This window comes from Puntigrus tetrazona, chromosome 23 (genome assembly GCF_018831695.1).
Source record: "Puntigrus tetrazona isolate hp1 chromosome 23, ASM1883169v1, whole genome shotgun sequence".
NCBI lineage: Eukaryota > Metazoa > Chordata > Actinopteri > Cypriniformes > Cyprinidae > Puntigrus > Puntigrus tetrazona.
This window is the reverse complement of record NC_056721.1, coordinates 14,257,847-14,284,808: the sequence shown is the minus strand read 5'-3', so window position 1 is coordinate 14,284,808 and position 26,962 is coordinate 14,257,847. Positions and strand designations below refer to the sequence as shown.

The following is a 26,962-nucleotide window of genomic DNA, read 5'->3' as shown; positions in this document are numbered from 1 at the left end:
GCATCCACTCATCTCTAATAATTCACCATGCATTTCCATTTAATATAACAGCACAAAATGAACACGATCACTTATTTCTATGGCACCATCGCTTTATCACATTCTTGCTTCCCAACACATTTCCAACAGCCTTTCTTTAGTCATTTCCTCAGTGAATTTCAGGCCCTTGAGTTCAGGATTATGGTTTTCATTGCCCTCATTTGAGCTTCGCGCACATTATCGTGATTGATGGATGATGTAGTTTACACTGCCTTTTATTGGTGTTTAGCCAATTTGAACTCAGCCAACAAGGAGTGACTCAATCCAGCCTTGATAATGGATAGAAAAGTCATATTTAATTTTAAGTACAGATGTCAAACTTTAAATCAGTTAACAATCAGAGTAAAGAGGTGGTTTAGTGGAATAGTTAACAAAATGTAATTGTGCCAAAAAAATATTTATCCCAAGGCCATCTAAGGTATAGAGTATTTTGTTTCTATATCAGAACACATTCAGAGAAATGTAGCATTGCATCACTCCATCATTTATCGTCTTATGAAGTGAAATGCCGTGTGTTTGTAAGAAACAAATAAAAAATTTTCACCTCTGGACAAAATACCAGTCCATAGTCCGTAAGAGCGCTGTTGTCCTCTCACATCAAAATCAAACCAATATTTATTTAGAGCTTTTTATTATTGTGGAATTATTGCAATTATTGTGGAACTCATTTTGACGGCACCCGTTTACTGCACAGGTGAACAAGTATTTAGTAATTCTAAATTTATCGAAATATGTTCTGATGAATTTTCATCACATTTCTTAGCTCATTTTATTGTACTACTGTGTATAATAACCAGTTGTCAAGGTTATTTGTTATTTAAACCTTTTTTAGTATTTATGTATTTCACACAAACATCACAAGAGATGCAGTACCGTACATTGAAAAATAGCAAAGGCTCTTTTAATTTGCAACAGAAGTCTCTGCTCTCCTCTCTATAGTCTGAGAATGATTCATTTTCCTTTCCTTCTTTGAAGGGTATTTGTAATTCTCTGAGTGTAATTTAACATCAGCCTCAGCTCTTGTTGCATCATTCATAGTTTACTTTTACTGTCATATTACGTCTCTCCTATGTTTCCCTGAGCGCTGGAATCAGACCATCAATTATGTGAATGTGTGACCTCCCCCGCTCCCTTTGGTTTATATACAACAGGTTTTTAGGGAGCACAACACATTAAAAGGGGGAATCCATCACATGAGCTGTCAAAAAGCAGATGTATTCTCCGCTGTACTTTTAGCTGGTCTCCTCCAGTTTCTTTCTCTCTGTCATGACTGCCAAAGTTTTGTCAAGACTGTGACTAAGGACATTTATAGAAATTCTTATGAATGGATTTAAAGGGTTAGTGCACCCCAAAATGAAAATTAGCCTGTGTTGTACTCACCCTCGAGGGATCCTAGGTGTATAGGACTTTCATCTTTCAGACAAATCCAATTCGGAGTTATATTAAAAATTGTCCTGGCCCCTCCAAGCGTTACAATGGGGTAAGCAGATGCTTTTTGTCAACAGTCCAGAAGACGTGAACTGAGGTGCGCACATCTGTAATAAAAATGTACTTCACATGGCTCGGGGGGGTGAATAAACCAATTCTGACATCCTACTCCATCCACCAGAACTGCTTGCACATATGACAGTCTGTGGAAGTCAGAAAACGTGTTTATATTTGAAACATTTTGTTATTTTATGTTTATATCCTATTTCTTATTTATAGACAGCACTTTGGTCTATTTTAATGGTGTAGAAAGTGCTCTATAAATAAAATTTGAGTTGAGAAATATGAATATTTTTCATTTAAAAACAAATGGATTAGCTACAGGAGGCCGTTATTCAACCCCCGGAGCAGTGTGAGGCCTATTTTATTAAAGATGTGTGCACTTTATTTCACATATTTTGGACTGTTGACAAAATATGGTGACAAAGTACACCTACTGGATTCAAAGAAGAAAGTCATATACACTAACATGCACTAGCATTTTTGGGAGAACTAACTCTTTAAAGCAGGTGACAAGTACATGCACTCAAGGAGAATGAGAAAGAGTGAAAACGTATATAAATTCCCCTCTCTGTCTCTCTGAAGTTTGATTACTTTTGCCTTCATTCGTCTTATCAAAAGCACTTTACATAGGCATGACTGGGATGGCTTTATTTGGGGTTTGAAGGTAATATCTAACCATGTAACAATCAGCGGGGAATTTAATGTAATGCAATTATTAAAACAGACCCCAGCATGTTCTAAGAACATTTCCCATCAAGTTTTAAAAACATTATTTCTGAATACATGTTCCAAACATCCATCTTTTTTTACAGTACAAGGCGGCTCACACTTCTCCGGTGATGTGAAACTTATTTAAATATATTTACATCGGTAAAAGTAGTGGGAAAACCCCACATTTAAAGTTTGAAATAGCTTTTAGTCTCATAAGTATGTGAAGGAATTTGTGGGAGTTTAGCGCCATCACCACGGGCTTTCCTCTTTATCTGTTTGATTAATAATTTCCACATAGATTAAAAAAAAGCTTCTTTGGCAAAGACTGAACTGCGGTTCCCCATGCCTATTTTATGAGATCTGAACACAGTCACAATTTTATAAAGTTCATTTTCAAGCACACGCTTCACAACCGTGGTTCAATACTGGAATTTTGAGTTCAGAAAGTTACAGTATGTTAACAGTAGCCTGCATCAATTCTTTGACTTCAAAAGCCAACTTTATTTATATAGTGCTTCATTGAAACCGACTGTTGAAAAGAACAAGGAAAATCCGGTTTTCTGTGATATGACATATTTAATGTGTCAGCTTGAAAGCAACGCGTTCAGTGTACGTTTCTTCGGGATAAAAGAGCAATTGTTCTTAGCTCCGAATGAATATGGGCTCTATTTATCATTCCTCAAAATCAGTAGAGAAGTGCTTCGAACTACATGTTTTTTTACTTTTTAAACATTATGAGCGCTGGGAAATGCAATGTTGAAGTTGTTAGATTTGTACTGTATATGATAGCCATCTCCTGTTATGCTGGTAGAACTGTTGATATTCGAATTTGATATATTTAGCAGACAGAGGCTTCAGATTTCACAGATAAGCTTCAGAAGTTGAAAGTGGCCAAAATGGTTTGTATTGTAATAATCAATTGTACGATAATTAAATAATTGTACAAAAATTGGTTTTATAGAAATATTTGCTAAAAGATCCTGTACATTATAAATCACATTTATTTGACACCATATATCTGTACATCTAAGATATGATGTATTATTCCACACTTTTGATTTGATAGTGTCAGTACATGTATTTAGCATTATTCTGTTGGCTCAGCTACATTTGGACTCGCATATCCTACCATATCCTACATTCTAGCACCTCATCGCCATCGCTGCCACTCAACTAGTTGCTATGGCTATAATCAGCTGTTTATGCCAAGCACTTTTACTTTCCAAAAAGGTATCTTTACTTGGACTCCAGTGTGACTGGGTTCTTTATACACCCAAGCCATTACCATTAAGGCTTGCTTTCTCAAATGAATAATGGCACTAGACCAATGCATGAGTATTGCTTTTCCATGTTCCTGATGCTACTCAAAGTGGTGCTGTTTTTAGTCAGCTCATTTTCTCCCGTCAGCTTAAAACATTCATTCATACACGCACATGCTCAGCAGGCCTTTTCCAACACAGATTGACAATTTGCATTACTGCTTGAGCCAAATGTTTAGTTTTTGTCCAATGTTTATTGGATATGCCTTCATGTCCTCAGGGGTGGAATGGCACATGGAGGGGTAAGAGGTAGCTGTTAGGTAAGGATTGCATTTACTCCGAAATAAGTAGGCTTTGATTGGCTATGGTGCACAGTATGTGGTCTTAAAGATTACTTATATCCTTGAGTAGTATGTCTGTTGGTTTCCTTTTGCATGTAATTGAAAGAACATATAAGAGAGTAGATGATTTGTTTCTTTATCGGAACATTTTTGGAGATCCACTGCAGTGAATGGGTGCCGTCAGAACGCTGTGAGGCACTAAATTTCTCCAAATATCTAAACTAAAGGTCTCCAAAAAAACCCCCAAAAAAACTCATCCACTTCTTGGATGACCGGAAGGTATGCAATTTTAGTAATTTTTCTTTTTTGGGAGAACTATTGTTTTAAACTCCAAGACCAGATCTTTCTTTGACCAAAAAAAAGTTGTCAGTAAAGGCCTATGATGATATAACGCAGGGAAGAATAATTTAGGGTAATCGGATCTCCATCCCGTTTCAATTTAAAAACGAATATGATAGGAAAAGCCCCTTAATCCTAGTAGCATATAATAAAGCCCTGACACAAAAGCAGCAAAGCTTTGTGAGGTCTCTCTCGCCTTACTCTCCATTACTGAAGTGCATTTAATACACTCTGGAGTCAGTATCATTAAACACTAATGACCTGTCATCCGTCTCCTTAGGGGGATATAACACAAAAATAGCACATGACCAAAATATGCAACATTTGATATTTGCGTTCTTGGAAAAAAAATACAATAAACTGTATGGCTTCGCAATTTGCTAAAAGCAATTATGTAAAATGATCCTCTGCGTGACCGTGTTCTCTGATCTCGTGTATAGGACTTGAATGTAAAGTAACGGATGTCAAGAGGTCTTTGTTTTTTCTGGGTCAATGTAAATTCTTGTTTCATTATATTTTTGGTTTTATTAGCATGATATTTTATTTGTCAGCACCAGCTGTTTTTCTGCTGTTATTATTAATAGTCACCTTCTTTTCGGATCATTAGTCATCACTTCCTCTGTAAACACTGCAGGTGTAATTACGGCCACAGGCACGGAGGTGCTGCTTTAATCTACCCAAGCTGAGTGCTTGCTAAAAAACACGCTCATTCACAGATCATTTCATGTTTCAGGTCACTTCAACTTCATTTAGTTTCCCCGTCACATTTAGTGTAGTTACTTTTGGAAAATTGTATGATTTACACACGATTTGATGTCGTATTTCTCATATTTGTTTGATTTCCTTTTCATGCTGTTCTAATTTTCATCTAAATTGTTTTGTGAAATGTTTGCAAAATGGCCCTGGAAAAATAAACGGCGTGCAAAATACAAAACCTTATTGGAGTATATTTTACAAGAAAGCACCATTCAGTTTTTCTACTTCAAAAGTTCACATTTAACCTTTTTTGCCGAATGTTTTGCCAATTTTCTATTACATTTTCGGATGGATTTGTAACTGCTACTACGATAGCAAAACAACTCACTTGATATTTTATTAAATAAAGCATATTTTATTGCCATTGAAAATTAAGCAGGATTCAATTTAACAAGAGGAGTTTAGCATTTCTGGCACTTACACAACACATTTAACATCAGGCTGATCTATTCATGATCTCAAACATATTCACAAAACTATCGTTTTCAATGACTTTGAAATCAATATTTTGATCATTGGTATATTATTCACCACATGCAGTGATGCTTATATTTATTTTCGTAAAGCAATTGCTCTGCAGTAAAGCCATTCAAGCCATTTTGATTTTTGCTGATGATTTTCTTTTGATTTATGCTTGCAGTAATTATGAGTTTAGCATCACATCATTACTCTCTATCAAACAGTGAATTGCGTGTATTAAGTCATTAGATATTTAATTATTATTGCGCAGGAAAAATATACTCGGGGTGCTCTAGAGGTCCTATAAACTTTTTACAAAAAAATACAAAAACTTACTAGAATTTTTTATTTGTGAAAAGTAAAGATAGCGAAGATGTCGATTTCTCTTTAAATTACGTGAGCCATGCATAAAATACAAGAACATTGCATAAACGTTGTATTTACGAGAGGGTGAAGCAGTGTTTTCTTATTAAAACTTGAACTCATTAGGTTTGCAATATATCACTCAGATATTATTGCATGTAAATATTGAACAATTTGCTTTGAGAGGGTGATATGAACAAACATTTTCTCACTGAACCTTACAGAACATTTCCGTTTCACCAAATGTGTTGTCTTAGCAATGTAAATAGATGACAACAATAGACTTAATTAGTCAGTGTATGCGTTTTTCTGACCTCACCCAGACTGACAACAAGATCTGTGAAGCTTTAAACACACACACACACACACACACTTAAATTGCATGCAATCAACTCTATCAGACAGACACCTCCAGTGTGCATACTAAATGAGAAACATTAATGTTTAATACAGTGCAAAGCATTTTTTTATTGAGCACTTGCTTTTCTTTCAGTACTTGTTTCCATTGTATTGTTCAGCTAATGTTTACCATTTTCCAATGTTTACACTGTTATCCTCTGAACTGAAGGCTGTGAGAGTGATTCCAGGAGTTTTTCCATCATTGGGATGGAATACACCAGTCTGTTTGGTCAGTCGCTATATATTTTTTGTCAAAATATTTTGAATAATGACCACTAAACTGTATACTGACTTTTGTCCCTGGCAACACTGTGCAAATTTTAGGTAACAGAACCAGGTCTTAATCAAATACGTTTAGCTCAAACCACCATTTCATGTCCATTGATTTATTTGTTTTTTAAAAAGCTTATAATGTACATTCGGACGTCATTATCGCTGAATAAACCCTTGTTTAAACCCTGAAGTGGTTTATTTTGTGATAATGACCAGATAAAATCATACATTATTCACTTATTAAACTGGCATTTCTTTTGCTCATTTGTCTCTTTCCTTAGAAAAGCATGGTCCAATAGTTCCTAAATTTAGAATTTTGATATTTCATAAACGTTTTAACAGGTTATACATTTATTTGCTGCCTGTAATGTCATACATGACATTTTTGCATGTTTAATACATTTTGCCCCACTATTAATTTTTGCAGCTTCTGTTTTCCAGTGGTTTTGCTCATTTTGGTCAGTTAAATGGATAGTCTGAACCAAACTCATCCCGTCGGCTGACTGACTGCAAGACTGTGAACAATTATGAGAAGAAAAGTCAGAATTCAAATCACATAAGCCAATATTTCATTCACAATAGAACACAATGTAATAAATGTTTTTTTTTTTATTTTATGAACAAAATGAGATTTGATGCCAGCTACAGGTCTGTAGTTAGGAGGGGGCATGTTTACCAACTCATCTTTGTTTAAACCATTGCTTTTTAGCTACTCTTTCACAGATTGGAGACCCTCTGCCCCCTCTGCTTCTCTAAGACATCTCTTAGGTCATGTTACAGACCTGATGTCAATTAACCTAATTAGTTGATAGATGTTTTCCCAGCTGAATCTTTTTAAAATTTCTTGCTTTTTTAGCCTTTTGTTTTTTCAAACTTTTTGGGACCCATAGCGGGCATCAAATTCGCAATTGCTCATTTAGTGGGTAAAAGTGTCAAATTTGTCTGTTTATACACTAAAATTAATAAATTACTGGCTCATGTGATTTGAAAATCTTTTTGTTTTCATTTTATTCAAATAAAAAAACAAAAACATCCCAACATTTTTGGAAATTTGGCTCAGAATTCAGAGAAATGAGATATACATTCTCTATTTATATATAACGTGTCTATTTTTTCTGTCCAGCTTTGTTCTCTGTCGAATTCATGTCAACTATAATTTAAAGAAAAGAAACCACTATTGTTTTCCCCTAGTGCTCTCATCTCCACGTTTTTCTCACTCTTTCATCTTCTCTCACACCATCCATTGTCCTTGTTTTACACTTGACAATCAATCTGTGTTTACTTTAGTCAAAATTAAACACTATTATCAAGATGAATCGGAAATAGTCCTATTTCCTGCATTTGTCCATCAGTAGTACATTCGGCCACAGCCCTCATTATACAACCAGGAACAACTAGAGCCAGACTTTGATCTGTAATTTCAATGCTTATAATAGCTGACATTAAATCATTTTGGCGTGTGACTGTATGACATGCTATACTTCTTATGAAACTATTTTTATATTACTATGTTATATAGTTACGTTATAAATATTATGCATTTGGGAGACTCTTGATTAAGTGTTTACCATAAGTTTGTACATTTAAAATATTTGAAAACTTTAATTTTGTGAAAGCATTACCTTAAAATACTTCATATGATATTTAAAATTACTGTTGGGTTTCAAACCTTTTTAAAATATTGAGGATTTGATATTTAAAAAAACTAATTTAAATGATGACGGAACTTAAATTTTTGGGTGAACTATTCCTTCAGTATGTTTAGGACCATTTAAAATGTAAAAAAGGCAACAAAAAAAATAGAGCATGTGACACTTTTCCTCATACAATTAAAAGTCTCTTTTATTGTTCAGTATTATTGTGGGTTTTGGAATACATCTAGACCTGTTGTAACGCTTATGCAGTCAAGAAATTAAAAACGCATTTAAGGTTTGACTGGCGTTTTCATTTAACCTCATGATTAACAGTAAAACGAACCACAAGTGCACCATTCACCTTTTTTTTTTCTCTGCACCTTCTTTTAGCATCTACCTCCTTCTGCAACAGAGCTCCCTTTCAGTCCTTTTTCCACCTTCTCCCACAAATAAATACAATAATCATCACGATCGCTGCCATAAATTACTGAATGACGTCAACACAATCTCGGACATCCAAATAAGTGTAAATAAAAACACACAAATGAAATGGGCTTGTTAAATTCATTAGCTTGAGTCAGTGAAAAGCCCGGCAGCCCGTATAAAATGAATAAAACAGTTACTCAGCACTGCAGCGGTTTCATTTCCTCAGCTGCCGGTCTGTTTGTCTCGGCTGGTTAGTAACGTAACATTACACTCTGTTTGAGATGCATCCTTTGATTCGAGAGCTTTTGTTTGTACTTTTCGGTTTCTTTGTGTTTGCATGAGTGGTACGGTACAGGAGTTGCAGTTATCTGTCAATTTAAGTTTTTCTACATATTCATCTGTCATCCCTTTCTACTCCTCCCAGGCTTTTGTTGCTTTTCTCTGTCTGTCTATCAAGGGAGGCTGGGCAGAAATGAGAAAGCTTTAGTTCAAAGCGAGCTTTTAAAGCGGATAAAGCCGAGTTGCCGTCCTTGATCTGTTATTTTTGACTTCTGCCCCCCACTGAGTTAATGAGCGCGATCAGGACGAACCTTTGCTGAGCAGGAGAATGCTTTTATGCATGTAACCCTGCACATGTGCATTCAGACGCATCCATATCTGGGGATTAGGCTGTGACCTATGACAAGCAAATAACCTTCATGCGAAGGGATATTTCACCAAAAATGTAAATTGCGTAATTATATGCTCTGTCTGTCATTTCAAATCGGTTTGACTTTTTTTTTTTTTCTTTGAAATATATATATTTTTTTAAGTCAAAGGGTTCCAGTGTTGCTTTAGATCCCATTCACTTTTCATAGAAATGTACAAAAAAAATTTTAAACATTACAAATGTACTTATAACATGCTGATATTATAATGATACAATATAGAAATAAATATGATTTGTGTATTTATAAATTGGCAATATCTTATGTTTTATCTATAAAATTAAAGTCAAAGGGCTGTAATGCTGTTTTAGACCCCACTGTCCTTCACCGAATAAATTAAAAAGGTTGAAAAACATTTAAAACAGAAATAAAATAAGGGTTGCCAAGTCTGCAGTTTTAATGAGGACTTGGGCTACTTTTACATTATTGCCATGAGTTGTTTTTTAAACCATGGATTAAAATGGACTTCCGATGGAAGGGAAACTGTGTTTGTTCAGCAGACCTGGCAACCCTGACCAAACTACTACACTATTAAGCTAAAAGCATAAACACAAAGCTTAAAAAAAAACTAAAAAAAAACCTAAACACTCATATGTTACCATATGAAATCATCACATCTTCGAGTGCTAAAAGTATGATTATTTTATGCAGCAAATACTGCATGAGCATGCATTTCCTGATTAACAACAGGTTCACATAGTCTTATTTCTAAGGTATAACATTTTATTGAAGGGATTTTAAATGTTATCGAATGTTAAACATTTTCTTTTAACTAGTTCTGGATTTGTTTTCCATTCAGTTTAATTTTACCATTCATAAGATGTTTATTTTTTATTTTTAATGTTTAGGTACATCAATAAAACTATAAAATTTCTTTATAATGTCAACAGAGCTTTTGTGAAAAAAAAAAACAAACAAAAACAAATCAAAAACAACAATCTGTTTAAAAAGAGCTGAGGCTGAGGGTACCTTTCTCTGATACCTAATCCAAAACAAATATTTGTGAGAACTACTGTTTATTTAACTTATTTATAATGTAACTTTGCAGTTTGGATGGACATGCATCATTTCTATGGTTAAGCCTAAGTATTTCTGACTTAGAGCAGTCAATAACTTCAAGTTTTTTGTCTGAACTTGTTGATTCGGGGCTGCTTTCATCTCACCAGAAAGCCCAGGAGAAATGTCTTAAATGAACTAGTATTTCATGTCTTTTCACATGAGACCTCACATTGATTTTACTGCTTGTCAGTTCGGCGTCGTCTCCTTGCATTCCCCTTGTAAAGCCTCCAGAGCCGCCACACAAAAGCCTCACATACTTTACCTCTCCCGCTTCTTTGAGAGAGGTCTGAAAATCATTGGATTATGAAGCAGGAGCTTCCAAAGAGATCTGAGACCAGGTGTTGACCCCGACTCACGCGCAAATAACCACAAAAATCCTACACATCTGTTGTCAACCCAGATATCATGAAGGTATAAATTAATTAATTATTAGCAAATATGGAAAGATTCTCAGAACTTTGGCTAGCATTCTGGAAAGGTTCTCTTTAAGGTATAAACAAACATAACGTCTAGTTAAGTTAATAAAATGTTTGTTCAGAGTTTGTTAGAAAATCTCAAAACAGTAGCATAGAAACATTTTTTTTTTATACATTTATACATCATTGAATGTTTTTCTGAAACTAACTTTTTTAATGTTACTGCACTTACATTTTATGTCTTGTTTCCAGGCAAAATATCTACAAATTCCTAAATCAAGAAGGATTTTCTATACAAATAAAAAAAAAAAAACTAAACAAGCGAGAACAAGCTTAGAACAAACAAAATAATCTTATTTCAAACAGAAAACTAATTCATTTGTCTTACCCCGTTGATTTAAGACAACATTAAAAAGTAAAGTAAAATGTAGCAAGATTTTTTTTTACATTTAAAAAAACTGGACATTTTGAAAAATTTTAAAATCATGAACAACATATTCATAACGTCATGAGAATGCTAGCAAAACATATTTTAGTAAGCTGGGGAGTGTGTTCTTTCTGGCAGAAACATGTTAAAACCACACGCCTAATCTTGTGAGGGACTCGTTTCTTAGGTTTTGGCTCTTTCAGCACTTTTATTATGAAGAAGCCTGCCGATGATACACATGTGTGTTCACTGCCAGACAAATGCTCTGTTAGAGGAGAACCAGCTGTCTTTTTTAATTGCTGGCCACAGAAGAAGGTCTGAATCTATAGAAAACCATATGAGGTCATTGAGATGTGGAGCTGCTCTGATCTGGCCCTCATTCCTGTCCAACGGGGCCCTGGAAACGTTCCCTTCAATAAATCCGCTGATGATGGGAAATGACTGCAGCCTGCTCTGTGTCTGTTTGATTTGTGCTGCAAATGCATTCTGCCTCTGAGATATTTGTCCAAATCCACAACAATAGCGGAGGCTCGAGAGACCGAATGTATTTGTGTGCGGTGCGTTCAGAAGAAGCTTGAGTTACTGACCACTTTGGGAATTTTTCTAAGCCATCATCCGCATACCTGTTTAAATCAAAAATACTACTGCTCCTATATGAGATACTTGCGATATGCCTTATCTGTTCTCAATCTGAGTTACGAAGATGAATCTTAAGATGAACCCTGTGAAGGTCTCGCAGGTTTGGAACGATATGAAGGCGAGTAATTCATTACAGAATTTATTTTGTTTTTGAGCGAACTATCCCTTTGATTTAGTATGAACATTTTAGAGACCATCTCTTGTTTCTACCAAAATGGAAACGTAACTTGTTTTATCCAACTCGGGAATCGGCGGCATACAAATCAGAACACAAAACGCAAGGCGTTTCACAATTTACACACAAGGAAACACAATGTGCATTGTGTGAATGTCAAACAGGCATCTTATTAAACCAACAAACTAAAACAACAGGCAAGAGGTGCAGTCACACCCAGGCCAGGTTCATGTAAATATGGAAGCAAATATTGACCCAGATCTCCCGGTCTGAACGTTGTCACTAGATAGCACAAACTACGACAAAGAGCTTTCGGGCTTCTATCCGTCCGTTCTCCGTGTCACGGTGGAGATGGATGTATAAGAACACCTCGCTTTACTGGCTCCTCCCTCTCATCTAACAACACATGAGACCTGAGAAAAAGAGAGAAGGGAGGGAGCGAGGGAAGAGAGAGGGTGAGTGAATGTAAGAGATATGTTGTTTATACTGAGCCCGGCTCAAATTCAATGCCATCAGTGCACCGGTGCTCACGTAATGTGGGAAATTAAAGCTCAGACACGCAGAGTCTCAGGAACCGCGGGACGTTTCTTGGAATACATTGCATGCTTCTATCTGGCGGATGCGTGAGGAAAAGAAGCTTCGAATAAACTTGGGTGAGAGCTTCAAAACTACAGCTTTGCAAGTTCACATGGGGTGGTGAAATACCTCAGCGCTCTTCATCAGCACAGCAGCTTTTGTGTCAAATAACCATCAACTGCAGCTTTGAAAAACTGAATGAAGCATTTCTCAGAACTCATGGATTATCGTTGCTGATTCGAGACAACAGAGTAAGTGCTTCTTATTGAAAAAAAAAATGCATCTACACTGCAAAAATTTATTTTCTTTTTAAAATATCTAAATCTAATTAAAATATATATTTTGTCAAAAATGTTTTGACAAGCAAAATGCAGTTTTCATATAATATATCTGTAATTTATATTAAATATTAAGCATGTATTTAACTAAATCGGGGTTTACAGATCGTTAAGGTTTAAGATATGAAAAGTTTGAGATATGAAAAATGTTTTTAGTATTAAAGTGTAATTTTAAAAAAGGGGCTAAGAGACCATTTTCAAAGTTATTTAGTATAAGAAAGAAATTCAGCGTTATAATGCAAGGTCAGACAGGTCTGTAGTTTTCCTGTGCTGGGCATTTTTTTTTTCCTCTACAGAACTTGCATTCAATGTTTACGTTTTTTCTTCTATATGATTCATGTGTTTTAGTGTGGAAGTATAAATGACAAACAGCTATTATAGTGATAAGCATCTACTGACAGAGTTGAGTTGATGAAAGATGAACTGTCAAATGTTTTGTCAATATAGGTTGCTGATACCTGTGGGAATTGCATATATATTAGATATTAGAGATATTAGAGATATATATATATATATAAGATATTATGTGTATATATATATGATATTATGTGTATGTGTATATATATATATGATATATATATGTATATATATATATATATATATATATATATTCAGAACTTATTTTACATATTTTATATAAATATTTGCAAACACATTTGAGATGCTAAATGTTTGAGACAAAATTTTGTACAGTAGAATATAAAAGTCAAATGACTGTATAGAGTCCTCATAAAATCAACATCTTTGAGTATAAGTGGAGAAAAACTATTCCCTTACACAACCATATAAACCTAAAATCCTGACCTTAAAAATCTACAGACATGTCAACAACGGAATGTGGAAACAAAGCAAATACTATATTTACACGTCATGCAAGATTGATGATTTTTACTCATGCAGACTTGTTATGCAAGTCACTGCATCAGAATACCGCCTCTTCACTAACTGTTTAATTTTTCAGAATATGGAGAGTTTTAAATTGCATAAACGCTGCGTCGCTATTTTTTTGTTTTTACTTTGCAAAAGTTTTTTTTTTTTTTTTAACTGTAAAAGACCATGAGATTGGATTCTATTTAATGCTGTCAGTAAAGGCCTAAAGGGATCCAAAGGCTTGCCGGTAGGACAGGAGCATTTATACAATTTATGTATAAATAATGAGCATATCATGATTTAAAACTCAGCCCTTCCTTACCTTTTTAGTTATGTAGCTCCTGTGTTAGTGAAGGTTAGATTTAGTAGAGTAAAGAATAAAAGAAAATTAAACGGTGCAATAAAGAAGACAAAGGTCACGTACTATTTTTATTTTATCATTTCATATTAATCTAGTTCTTATGGTTTCTGTCAACTTTAATCATGCAGGAGTTTCCTCAAGATGGTTTCAGCTCTTTAAATTTGGAAGTTAATGTTCTTATCAGGTGTGATAAGCTGTTGAAATCCAAAAGGGAGGTTTTGGACACATGCTGACGCAATATTTTAGTGTGCAATTGATTAAATTAATAAGGTGATGAATACTATTATACTATGAAACAGGGCAGGCATCCATGACCCGGAAAATTAATTTGTAATTGCATAAGCCTTTGGAGGACAAAACTAATGAAAAGTATTTTGGAAAGAAATTTAATTTTTAATGACGCACTCAACTCTTATGCAACCCGACCAGTTTTCTAAACGCTCACCATCTCAAACAATTATTACGATCTACGTTCTGGGCATTCAACTGGAAGTTCAATTCAAATCCTCCATTCACTTTTCGTTTAAATATGTTTGTCGTCAAATTTCTTATTTTCTGTTCACTACAGAAAGGAAAAACTATAGCTAAAAATAAAAAGTGAAATGAGAGGTTAGCTGATTTCGTTAATCATGCAAAGTCAAAATACATTATATTCATTTATATTATATTCATAGTTGAATTGACTTAAATGTGAAAGCATATTGATTTCCTCCAAAATAGTTTTTATTTTCATAATATTGTGTTTTTTAATGAATATGATACAAATTGTATGTCCTATTTATTGTTATAAATTATCATCTACTTTTACAATGATCATAACGCTGATCAAAGTACAAAAAATATTTTTATGTATACTATAAACCTAATATTTATTCCAATAGTAGTTACTTTGATACTACCACGCTTCATTTTAATTATCATTTTCAACTGCATGAACCACTTTAATACATTTAATAAACAATTTGCTGCAACAAATATTTCAAAGCCACCTGACGTGGTTTGATTTGTCCTTTGTTGTCTATCCAGGTTTAAAACGGTTTCAAATATTATGCATAAAAAGCAGCTTGCAAAAGCAAAGTGCTTTTTCCGTATCATCAGCTATATTTAGTCTAGCTACATTTCTGCTGCACCATATTAGTGGATTCCTCAGAGGGATAGGGATTCAGGGAAAGGTAGAAAATGACAAAGCAAGGGTAAACCGAACAGCTCATGCATCAGCTGCTTCAGAGAATGACCTCAAACACTGCTGTGACAGGGACACTCGCTTTTATTTATGACTGGACCCGGAAAGCCACAGTGAAAGGCATTTAAAAAAAACTAATAAAAAAAAAAATCATACTATTTATATTTGCTGAAAAATATAAAATATAGAGATCTTGGGTATATGAGGTTAATGACTTTTCTAAATGTGATATTCTAATTATATCTATCTATATATTTATATCTACCTATCTCTCTATCTATTCTGTAATTGATTTTCTGTTAGAAAGTTGTGTGTGGTAAGGTGGAAGACGGGTTAGGAAGTACTGTATACATTAACGTCAAAGCCCAGATGATTACACATACTGTACACACTCAGTGTAAAGAAACCTCATTGATTTAAGATGAGCTGATTGGGGGAACAATGGTCTTTCAGAAAGTGAGAGATTGAATTAGAAACATAAAGGAAGGGAGACGATACGCAAAAACAAAGGGAAATGTGAGTCAAAGACATGAAAAAGAGATGGACAGGCAGAAAGCGTATCAAGCTGTATTACATAATAGGTCTGGTTTCAGATAGGACTGTATGATATATGATTCATTTCACCGGTATAATGAAATGAGTTAACAAGAACTAGATCGTAAGTATCGAGGTTCAGCCATTCCTTAATGAAATGAATCATCGTGTCTTTGTTCAACACTATAAAAGCCTGTCAGATTTGTGTGTATGTGCGTGTGTGTGTGTACGTGAACATGTCATACAGAATTTTAATATTGAAATCAAATTAATTGTATAATCTAATAAGAATGGGTTTAAGCTAATTTAAACGTAAAAACAAAATTGTTAACCAGGTTAACCATTTAACAGCTTTCAAAGTAACATTAATTCAAAATCATTTCTGCTTAAAATTACAATCATTTTCAGAACGGGGAGCTGTAACCATTTTGGATAAATATGTCAGAAAAAAATATATAACTAGTTACCATTTTTAATATGTTGGGTCAAGTATCATTGGGTAAGATAGATGCCACAGAATGCCTGAAATAAATTGATTTCTATTTAACACAGTCTTTCTTGTTGTCATATATGGACGGTCTTTGCATTGGTATGCAAGACTTTTTCTAGTTATTTCTTTTCCGTTCTCATCTCATGCCCTGTACCCCACTTCCTCTCTGTTTATTTAACCCAACGTCCCATGCTTTCTCAAAATGTCAGTCTCATTTCTGCAACTTATATTATCGTTTGCACAATTTATTTGCATAGTTAAGAAAATAAACCGCATTTTATTGGGATCAAGGAGCAGTTGATAACAGACAGAGAGAGGAAGTGGTAGAAAATGGGGTAAAGGAATGGGCAACGGAAAAAAGGAGGAGGAGGAAGGAGGATTGTGGATGAGAGAGATACTACAGGGTAAGCAAATGTGATGGATTAAGTAGGAGTCATATCAAGTCAGGGAAAATTTAGAAAAGAAAACAAAAAAAGAGAGGACTTGACAAATGCATTTTGGGGAAAAAACTGCAGCCGTAGGGAATTAGAGTTGAAGAGGAAGCAGATTTGTTTGCTTGCTTTTTGTGTTTCTGTGAAATTGCTAAACTGAGTGGGAAATGTTCAAATCATAAAACAAAATTAATTGTGAGATTTTAAAGATCAAAAGTGTCACAATGGTTGCATTTACTTAATCAAAAATACAGTAAAAATTAATGTTGCAATACACACACTTTCAGAAATTATTCTAATATACCGATTCTCATCATTTATCACCTTTTTTTTGACAATCCTGCTTTTTTTCTTGCAGGCATGGAGACCTTCTCAGAGGAGGCGGGTTGGGAAGGATCCCTCCATGCAACCGTTGCATGGTCTAACTTCTCCTCCGCATTATCGGAGCATACTGGACTTAACAGTACTTTCAAAGGAGGCTCATACTTCTGGTTGGTGTCTCAAAACAACTCAGTAAACCCCACTCAGACACCCGGTCCGGTCAGGGTGCGGGACATATCTCTGGCTAAAGCTGAGATAGGAGTTCTGGGTCTGGTTCTTGCTCTCACAACACTAGGGAACGGTTTTGTACTGTGGGTTCTGCTGAGGCGGCGCAAATACAATGCACCCATGCACCTATTTATGGTCAATCTGTGTGTTGCGGATCTTGTGGTGGCGTTTTTTCAGGTGAGCTGGAGCTTTGTCTAATGCTAAGGGTAGCATTTTGTGTTTTAAATGACTTGTCAACAGTAGTACACTAATGTTTTGCAGGTGCTCCCGCAGCTAGTCTGGGATATCACAGAGAGATTTCAAGGTCCTGATGTCCTGTGCCGCTCAGTCAAATATCTGCAGATTGTGGGAATGTTTGCATCCTCTTATATGATTGTTGCTATGACTGTGGACCGCCATAATGCCATCTGCTGCCCCCTGCAGGCTTACAAAGGAGGGGCAGTTTCACGCTGGAATACACCCATCATGGTAGCCTGGGGTCTAGCCCTTGCTCTCAGTGTGCCACAGGTACTAGTTGTGAACAGAGCGTAAGGTTTACTACACCTTTCAATGTTAAAAAGTATCAGTCACATTTTTAAAATAACAAATTACCCCAAAATGGCAATTTTCTGAAAGTGAACGGGTGCCGGCAGAATGAGAGCCCAAACAGTTAATCGACAAACACAAGTAATCAATAAGCCTCCAGTGCATGAATTAACCTTTATTTAATAAATTTAATAAATTTAAAAAATAGTATTTAATAAATAAATCCATCAATGACACATTACAATCCGTAATCTTGATCGTTTTTGATGCATCTGTCTGCCATTAATTGTTCCCCATCAAAGTCATTCCGAACCTATATGCTGCTATTTATTCCATTAAACACAAAAGGAAATATTCTGAAATATCTGACATTTAGCCTATTCTATCTATCTTCCCTACAGGTGTTTATTTTCTCCAGGTCTGAGGTCTCTCCAGGGGTGTTTGAGTGCTGGGGGAATTTTGCTGAGCCTTGGGGTCTGAAAGCGTACGTCACCTGGATGACTATAGCTGTGTTTCTGCTTCCTACCTTTATCATCACCATTTGTCAGGTACTCCTGGAGTCTGTGCATTCCATTTGTGTCTGTAATCCCATTTTTTACAGTTCACCTTTAAAAAAAAAAAATACGTAAATGTTAGCACATTAGTTAAGCATTTACTAAGCGTGAAGTTTAAAATGAAATACTTTAAGCGTTTTACAAATTAAAAAAAAAAAAAAAAAATCAACATACACTCTTTTGTTTAGAGTCTCTTCACAAATAAACAGAACTTTTATGAATTTTAAGAAGTAAAAGCTTAGGCTATACATGAACTACGGTTGTAATAACTTCAATGTAATCAACATTAAGCTTCTGACTCTTTCAAACGTTTGAGTTGAGTATAAACACAACTAGGCTGTGAAAGTGGACTAGAAAATAGATATAGTTCTCTATAATGTTTGAATTCCCCAAAAACCTCTGTTGTCCCATTTAGCCAGTTTTTAGTAAATGCCTTTTTGAAGAGAGCTTTTAAAAATCACAAGTGGGGAACTGCTGATGTATTTTGCGTCACAGAACAAAACACACAAACATCTTGAGCTTGTGTTAACCACCAAACTTATTTCAGGCATTTAACTCACTTAAAAACCCCACTAACTTCAGGATGATGGTAATGGAAGTGCAAAAATGCTAATTCCTTCCAGGTTTGAGTACTCGTTCCTCCAGAGCTATTGAAATCTCACAGCTGGGATCTGGACCTTTTGTTATCTTGAGACAAAACATGATATTCTGGGGTGGCAATCATTTGAGAGGAGGCGGATCCCCTGACATGTATCATAACGCTCGTTTGGTGAGATTATGCTCTTTGACCTGGCCAAGGGGTTTTGGTCAGAGCTCTATTTGAGGAGAGGAATTCTCTAATGTGCAGATCTTTCCTTCCACCGGCTAATACAGTTCCCAGGAAGTCAATCCTATTTAAGAAAGAGTACGCTGCGTGTAAACCAAACCTAAAACTGCTTCCCACTGAGTTTAAACAATGTGTCTCCGGCAACAACAAAAAAAATCTTTTAAAAACATTTAGCAAAAATCTTCACAAGGCCATTAAGCACCTGCCTGGTCACCTTTCCAAGCTAACGTCTTAAAGACCAACATTCATACATCAAACAATTCCCACAAAGCTCCACATAAACCGCGGTGATCAAATCTCTCTCATTCTGAACTTACACGTGTAAAGTTGCTTCTTGCTGTCGACCCGCAGATGGCTTTTCACATCTTGTGAATGTTTGTACAAATTATGATGTTTCACTCGCACTTAATATTTCATACTTGAGCACCACTGGTGATTCAGTTCATAAGCTTTTAAATTACTTCTGTTAGACGTCGCATATGGGTTTGGTTTATAAACAAGAGTTCCACTAAGAGAGGCTTTCTCTTAATAAATGAGCGCTAGGGTTTAGAAAGCAGTGATTCTCAACACTACTCACGCTGGCTATGTAACACACTTGATTCAGTGTCTTTGATAGAAGCTCAATGTTCTAAATGTGCTGAAACAGAACTGAGAACCGCGGCTATGCGAGCGTTTCAAAACAAACAATGAAAGCGAGCGTTCGTTTTCACGCGCTAGCTTTATCTTCTCGCGCTAGCTTTAGCTCGTCTTTCGCTTACGAGCCAATACTTGTCGAGCGCGGGTCGTGAAGAAGAATTTCATTGGTTGGATCTACTAAACGAACGCGAACGAGTCGGCGTTTAAAATCAGAACAAGACTAGTTTGCGAACAAATGAACAAATAAGCATCTTCTGACAGCATGGAATTATTTTAAACAAATACTTTGCATGAACGATTCAGCAACTCTCTCAATAAAAACACAAACAACCAGCAGAAACTAATGATTAAACCAATCCAAGTAAATCTTTTATGTGAACCATGTGAACCAATATTGTGTGTATGTCACTAAACGGTGACATACATCTGTAGTATTAAAGGAATATTTAACCCCCCCAAAAAAATTATTTCCATAGTAGGAAAAAATAGTATTATGGAAATAGCCTGGTAACAAACTTTCTTCAAAATGTCTTCCTTGTAAATTCTTACAAGTTTGCAACTACTTAGAGGGTGAATAAATGATGACAGGGTAACAGGTTAACACATTAACACATTTAGTCTGTATCATCGTGGTCACTTTTTGACAGCCCTATTATTTATTTATATATTCATGCCCTTAGGTCCGAATATTCAAAGAGATCCATGACAACATCTACCTGAAATCAGAACGTGTGGTTTCTGCTGACATGAAGAAGAACCTAGTCATTTTTCACTTTCCCATCTTCAAAAAGCGGGCCAGCACAGTCCGAGAGAGAGCTAGACGCTCACGAAAGAAGAGAGAAGCAAGGGAACTTCATAAAAAGAAGACCAACAGTGAGTCATCCCATTCTCACACCTGCAACTGTGAGGACGCACCAGAGCCAGACTGTTGTGACCAATCTTATCAGGATGGCTACAGTCCCGATAACCCGGCCTCACAGACTCACAGTTCATCTCCTGATGTGCTGCCTCGGATTCAGACTCACCCTCACACCATCTGGAGCAACTCTGCTGCTGTCCAGGCACCTCACAGGAACTCTTACAACTCCAATTCATCTTTCCCACCTTACCCCCTCCATCCACCTCTCACAGGTGTGTCGAAAGCTATGTCTAAAACAGTGAGGATGACTCTGGTCATTGTGCTTGTCTACACCTTGTGCTGGTCACCTTTCTTTATTGTACAGCTGTGGGCTGCCTGGGACCCCAATCCCCCTGACCAAGGTGAGAAACTAAAGCGGTCCTTGCAAGATCGATATAGCGTAGCCATTTTTGGAGGTAAAAGCATGAGGTACAATTCAATGACGACATTTGGCTGTTTGATAAGGGTCTTATTAATTCCTTTTCAAGAGGACTGACTCATTGGATTGTGGAAGTGCTGTGGAATGGTTGCAAATTATCCAGAAAATGTGTTGTCCATCAATGCAATGAGTCAGGTTTGTGTTTACTACAAGAAATGTCCTGCAAATGCCCTCCATCTCTCTCCATGCTTGATCTTTTTCCTCCTCTCTCTCTCTCTCTCTCTCTCTCTCTCTCCTCTTAGACGCATGCATATTTTAAAAAGTCCATTTCTTCACACCAATAAATAACCCATTTCTATCCCCTGCTGCTGCTCTTCCATCACTAACCAGATGTTGATATCTCTCACCATAGGTCAATAATACACATCTGTGTTCCTACTGCAGCTGCTTTTGTTTCAGCTGTTTTCTTGCAGCCAAATGGGCAACATATTAACATTGATTGAACAGTTAAATGTCATGTAAACTATTTAGCGCAAGAGATTTTCTTACTGCATGTCCAACAATGGAAACTTTATTTTATAATGTATTTTTTGTCATTATAAATCCCTGCTTGGATGCCTTCCTTTCTTTATTTCCTATTCTAGTGTAAGTGTAAGCTTGGTACAGTACAAAGTTGTGTATACACATTTTTAAATAGGTTTAAATGGGTTAAAAAATATATTTCGCGTGCTTCTGTAAAATACAGTGAAAACATTCATATTGTAAAATATTATTACAGATAGAAAGAATTTTATTTATTCTTGTGACAGTAATTTATTTATGTATTTATTTATTTATTTGAGCCAGTGTATCAATGTAAATAATGCTAAAAAATAACATTATAGATGTCCTTAAGATTTATTAAACAGCATTTAATATTGCTAGCTCAGTCTGAAATGAAATGTTTGACAGTTGACAGTCATCAGTGTGGAGTACTACTGTAAGGTTAACCCAGCATGCTTTAAATGTAAAAAAAAAAAGGTTAATAGATTAACATTTTTTGAAGAAAAAAAAAGAAAATGTAGAAATTATGGATTTATGGAAAAGTTACACTACATATTATATTTGAAATGTTAACTTGCAATCTGTATTACATTTACAAGGTAAACATCCCAACACTGAGTATAAATAACATTTTGATAACTTTGATAACTGAAAGACATAAATTTAAAGGACCTGCCAGAACATTAGCCATTAAAAAACAATCCCTGCTATCTTAGGCAAGCATTTCTGAAAGTATATTTAGTTGAGTTTCGAAATTTCTCTTAGATCAGCACATTTCAAGGAGTCACCTTCTCTAATGTGGTTTATATTAGTAGTAACCCTTAAATAAGGACAATAACTTGACCTCTACAATAACTGACTTGAAATTGATTTGACTTTCTCTTCCTCCCTCATTCTCAGGAGTGGCTTTCACTATCCTGATGCTCTTAGCCAGTCTGAACTCTTGTACGAACCCATGGATCTACACAGCCTTTTCCAGCAGCGTTTCCCGTGAACTTCTCGCTCTTCTGCGCTGTCGGCCGAAGCAGCCCCGCAGGAGCTCAATGCACGACCACTCCAGCGACATAAACACCTCCACTACCAAGGACAACCAGTACTGACCCCTACCAAATAAACGAAACTTCAGTGTCAGCAGAGACCGCAATTTATCTGGGTGTATCTGTCCTACTCATGTGGAAGACATGTTGACTCTTCTGTTCAGAGGATTTGACGATGCCTCTTTAACCAAGTCAACTGTGAAGAGTGGCTTATTAATGACCAAAATGTATGGCATGAATTTGAGGATTTTATGCAAAGATGGACCCATGGAATAGTCGTGAGACTGATCTTTGCTGTCTAAAAACCGGATAAAGAACACCTTACTGACTGTCATAATAAACAGGAAAATTTAAATAATTTATTGAACATATATTTCTTTGAAGTATTGTCCACTACTGTGTGCAAGATGGAGATAAACGTCTTAACTGCAGAGGAAGAAGAGATCAAGGCCTTAACCCCACAGCCATTTATCAGTCTTTCTGCCGTAATTCTTCTACAGATTCACAGCTTTTATGGCAAGAACCGAGGACGAATATGAATTATGTGATTCATGCATGGAAACTACACCCAGGGGACAGGTCAAATACATGCCAAACTGAAAAATCCAGGACTGAAAGTGATATACATTCTTTATTGGACAAGTATCTGACGAATGTCTTTTGTACACATTCAAGTACATTTGTCATATTTTGACAAATTTGTATATTTAATGAGGCATACTGAATGAGACTGAGGAAATAATAACTGTTTAATTTAGTGAAACACCAGCAGTGTGCAAACAGCAGCGATTTCAGTTCCTCGATAATATATATATAAATATGTATATATAAAGCTTATTTAAAGTTGTGTGAGAATGAAAAGAATTAATATGAGAAGATGGTAAAGGAAAATTAGTAGCTGATTTGACACGTTGTACATAAAGGCTTAGATTCAATGAAAACACACAAGATATACTGTAAATAAGTGAAAAGAAATATTCTATTGATACAGATGTTTGTCTAAATATATTTATTTTGCATTTTAAAGAGAAAATGTCTTTGTCAAATCCTTGTGATATAATCCAGAAATAAAAATATCACATAAACGAATTCAAGATTCAAAGTCTCTTAAAATGAACCGAGCATAAGTACACTCTGAAATCATGTTTTGTTGTTGTTATCAGTAGACCAGACCTGTATTATTTGACTAAATATGACCTGTAGCTTTTGTAGCTTTTATTATGAAATGGAAGTGAACTCGACCAAATGAACCAATCACCGCAGATTAGGAGGGGTTAGGAAAACGTAATCCTTGCACAAATCTTTTAGGAGTTGTTGAGCAAATAAAGTAAAATTAAATGCAAATTCTAAGACAATGAAAGTGTTTTTTGACCTTGCATGCATGTCAACCTGTTCTTAGGGACTCCCAAAACCAAAATTTGAATATTTCAAAAACCAGAGGGTTTTATGTTAAAAAACATCATGATGTATTTGTTTGTTACAAATGTGCTGGGTTTTTTTTTGCTCTACAAGACTTAAATAATGGACTGGGTCATGCCGATCACCTATGGATTATTGTGATGTTATTATCAGCTGTTTTGACGCTCATTATGACGGCACCCATTCACTGCAGAGAGGATCCAGAGCTAGTGATTTAATTGTTACATTTCTTCAAATCTGTTTGAATGAAGAAATACATTCATCTCCATCTCAAAGATGCAAAGTGCATTTTCAGCAAATTCTTGGGTGAATTAATCCTTTTAAAATACTGTAATCCCGTTACGGGGGCCAGTTTTGTATGCTTATATAGTTACATGCTGCAATTAAAAAATTGGATTTTGTTTTTTTTGGCCAGCTATGCATTGCTAGTTGTTGCACAATTGCAAAAAAAGTGCTGTGAAAATTGTTCACGAAAGCATACAACTGTTTATAACGACAACAGACAATTCATACTAAAACAAAGTGTTTACTTCATGGAAGGATAGTAATTGGAACATTCTGTGCTCACTTGCAAAACCAAACTATGTCCTTAAAAGGGTATCCATCCCTCTGACATCACCATACGCACGTCTCTTTGGATCCCAGATTATACGTGGAATCCTTTTAAGTCAGTATCCTCTGAGAACAGGAAATACAATGATGACCAGTATTAAACTAATGTGAAGTGCCGTGAGCTTTATTAAACGCTTTTTACATGGCAAAAACAAAGTACATCCGTTTTGAAGTGCAAACCTGAAAGCCAGGGTCATGCGGGACAAATTTGGATCTCTGAAACATTCCTATGAATGAAACCATAATTTCTTCTCATCCCGTAGTGTTTGTAAGGCAGCTACGCAGGGCTTATTAATGGCCGTGGTTCGGGAAGACCACTGAAATCCTGCCAGTGTTGGATGGCGTTCTGTGTCCGAGGTCATTCATTAATTCATAGCCGTTTCTGGCAGTTTTATAGATATAAATAAGGAGTGTATCCGTTGAGAGGCTGACATGCAGTGGCTGACCCTTCAGTGAAGAAGTAATTAGGGTCAAATATAAAACGAAACTTACAAAGAAAATCAATCTGATTTTTTTTTTATAGTAAAATATATCACTCAGTAAACAGCATGAAGTGACAACAAAGAATTTAAGGTTTCAAAATAGTCCAGGAAAGATGGAAATTCCACTCTGTAATTTTCGTGTCGGAGTGATGGATTCTGAACTTTTCAATCCACATGGTAAGTGTTGTCCGCAACATTTTTTTTTTTCCATTTCAAAAGCATCTATGGAATCTCATATACAAATAATTATCTTCCTGACAGCAGGGTCCTTCAAAACGAAGTTTACAGTTTTCATTATGAAGTATATTATTGTAGCTCTGTCCCGTGTAACTGTTTAAAATATATCCCAAACCACAGCTGAGAAAACCAGAGCAGGAAATAACAGCGTGAACTTCATGATATATAAAACCTGAATGAAGACTGTTGTCGCATTCACAGATGCATGGGTGTATACAACATTATTACAAACAGCTGGTCTACATTAGCAATTGTATATAATTGCTGAGAGAGGGCTGTACGGGATAACGAAGTAAGGACGCTTAAATCTGCTGCTGCTAAAATAATTTGCGCAAAGATCACATCGTGAAGATACAATATAGAATCAGCCTACGTAATAAAAAGCCGCTCAAAATAAGATTAGTTCGTACCCCATTTCATCTCCAAAATATTTATCTAAGAGCCTTTTGCAAGAATGTTTTCCAGAATTTCTGCAAGAACCTCTTGTTTATTTTACAGTATTGCATAAGCTTCGAGCATTACTCTCTAATAAGGATGAAATTACTTACACCTTGAGGTTCAGTTCACCTTAGGCCGCTCTGGCAGCTGGTCATGTTACTGGCACGCCGCTGGATACTGAACAGACAAGAAACACTTTTCTGAATGCCAGACATTGCATTCTGTTTAATAGCCCGTCTCGTTTGCACTTACAGTTAATTGCACATTTCTGTACGTGTCGCAGTATTAAGAAAAGTTATGAATGGCCTATAAAGTTTATAAAAATGTAAAACTGTCAAACGAGGACTGCAGAGTTTGGAAAGCACTGTGGAATGAACCGGTCCAGCGTTTTGTAACTTGTACCTTTTGTAGGCAATTATACTGTCATTTTTATGGAAAGACAAATGTTTCAGGTTCGTGTCATTATAATTTGGAAAAAATGACCATGACGCTAAAGCTATTAGTGTTAACTAAATCTTGAAGAAAATCTTTGATGACTATGAATAGTGACTTTGCTCGTATTTGAAGAGTCTTACTGCCCTCAGGTGTTCACTGGTCAGAACTACAATTGCCTTTTAGATTAACTTTTTAAAAATCGTGCCATTAACTGGCACTTTACTGAAATATTAAGTATTACCATCAGATTAAAAACCGAATAAACAATATACAGCACAACGGCAATATGCAAATTGCCCACATTTAAGGAACTTCTGCCTCAAAAAAAAAAAACAGGGACACATTAATTTCTGTTTATGGAAACATAACTGAACATGAGGTTGGACAGCAGGACCCTTTGTCAGGACACCGTCAAGAGCTCAGTTCATTGACACCCGTGAAGGTCAATAAATATCAAAAGGCAATTAGAAATAGAAAATCTACAGCTTTCTATTAAATATACAGGAACTGTTGGGACGACAGTGTCTAGCCTATGGCTCAGTGGTGTTTTGATCGTGACCTACCAGCTAGAGGCGCTGTAGATGATTCTGAAGGGCTTTTTTGTTCTGGTCAGTTTGGGGTTTTCTTTTCTTTTTTTTCTTTTTTTTGTTTCTAAATTGCTGTGCAACTTTTATCAAAGTGCTTATAAATCGCTGT

General features: G+C 35.8%; 1 protein-coding gene and 1 long non-coding RNA gene across 2 annotated transcripts; one reads left to right on the top strand and one right to left on the bottom strand.

The window, feature by feature from the left end:
• Nucleotides 1-11,073: 11,073 nt before the first annotated feature.
• On the bottom strand, nt 11,074-20,145 carry LOC122328961. Its single transcript, XR_006247865.1, has 3 exons — nt 19,468-20,145; nt 18,297-18,376; nt 11,074-12,326 (listed from the first exon to the last, which is right to left on the bottom strand). It is a non-coding gene; the product is annotated as an uncharacterized LOC122328961 (long non-coding RNA).
• avpr2aa (arginine vasopressin receptor 2a, duplicate a) lies at nt 12,349-26,959 on the top strand. The gene is made up of 6 exons (XM_043225081.1): nt 12,349-12,740; nt 17,055-17,422; nt 17,507-17,752; nt 18,172-18,318; nt 20,467-21,046; nt 22,507-26,959. Exons 2-6 carry the CDS (start codon nt 17,057-17,059, stop codon nt 22,704-22,706), a joined length of 1,539 nt encoding a protein of 512 aa, XP_043081016.1. The 5' UTR covers nt 12,349-12,740; nt 17,055-17,056; the 3' UTR covers nt 22,707-26,959.
• The last annotated feature ends 3 nt before the right edge of the window (nt 26,960-26,962 follow it).

Excerpts from the sequence above, each read along its gene's own strand:
- avpr2aa (XM_043225081.1), top strand. The coding sequence starts at position 17,057 with ATGGAGACCTTCTCAGAGGAGGCGGGTTGGGAAGGATCCCTCCATGCA. Across the intron at positions 17,753-18,171 it reads TTGCTCTCAGTGTGCCACAG|GTGTTTATTTTCTCCAGGTC; the intron begins GTACTAGTTGTG and ends TCTTCCCTACAG. Across the intron at positions 21,047-22,506 it reads CCCCAATCCCCCTGACCAAG|GAGTGGCTTTCACTATCCTG; the intron begins GTGAGAAACTAA and ends CCTCATTCTCAG.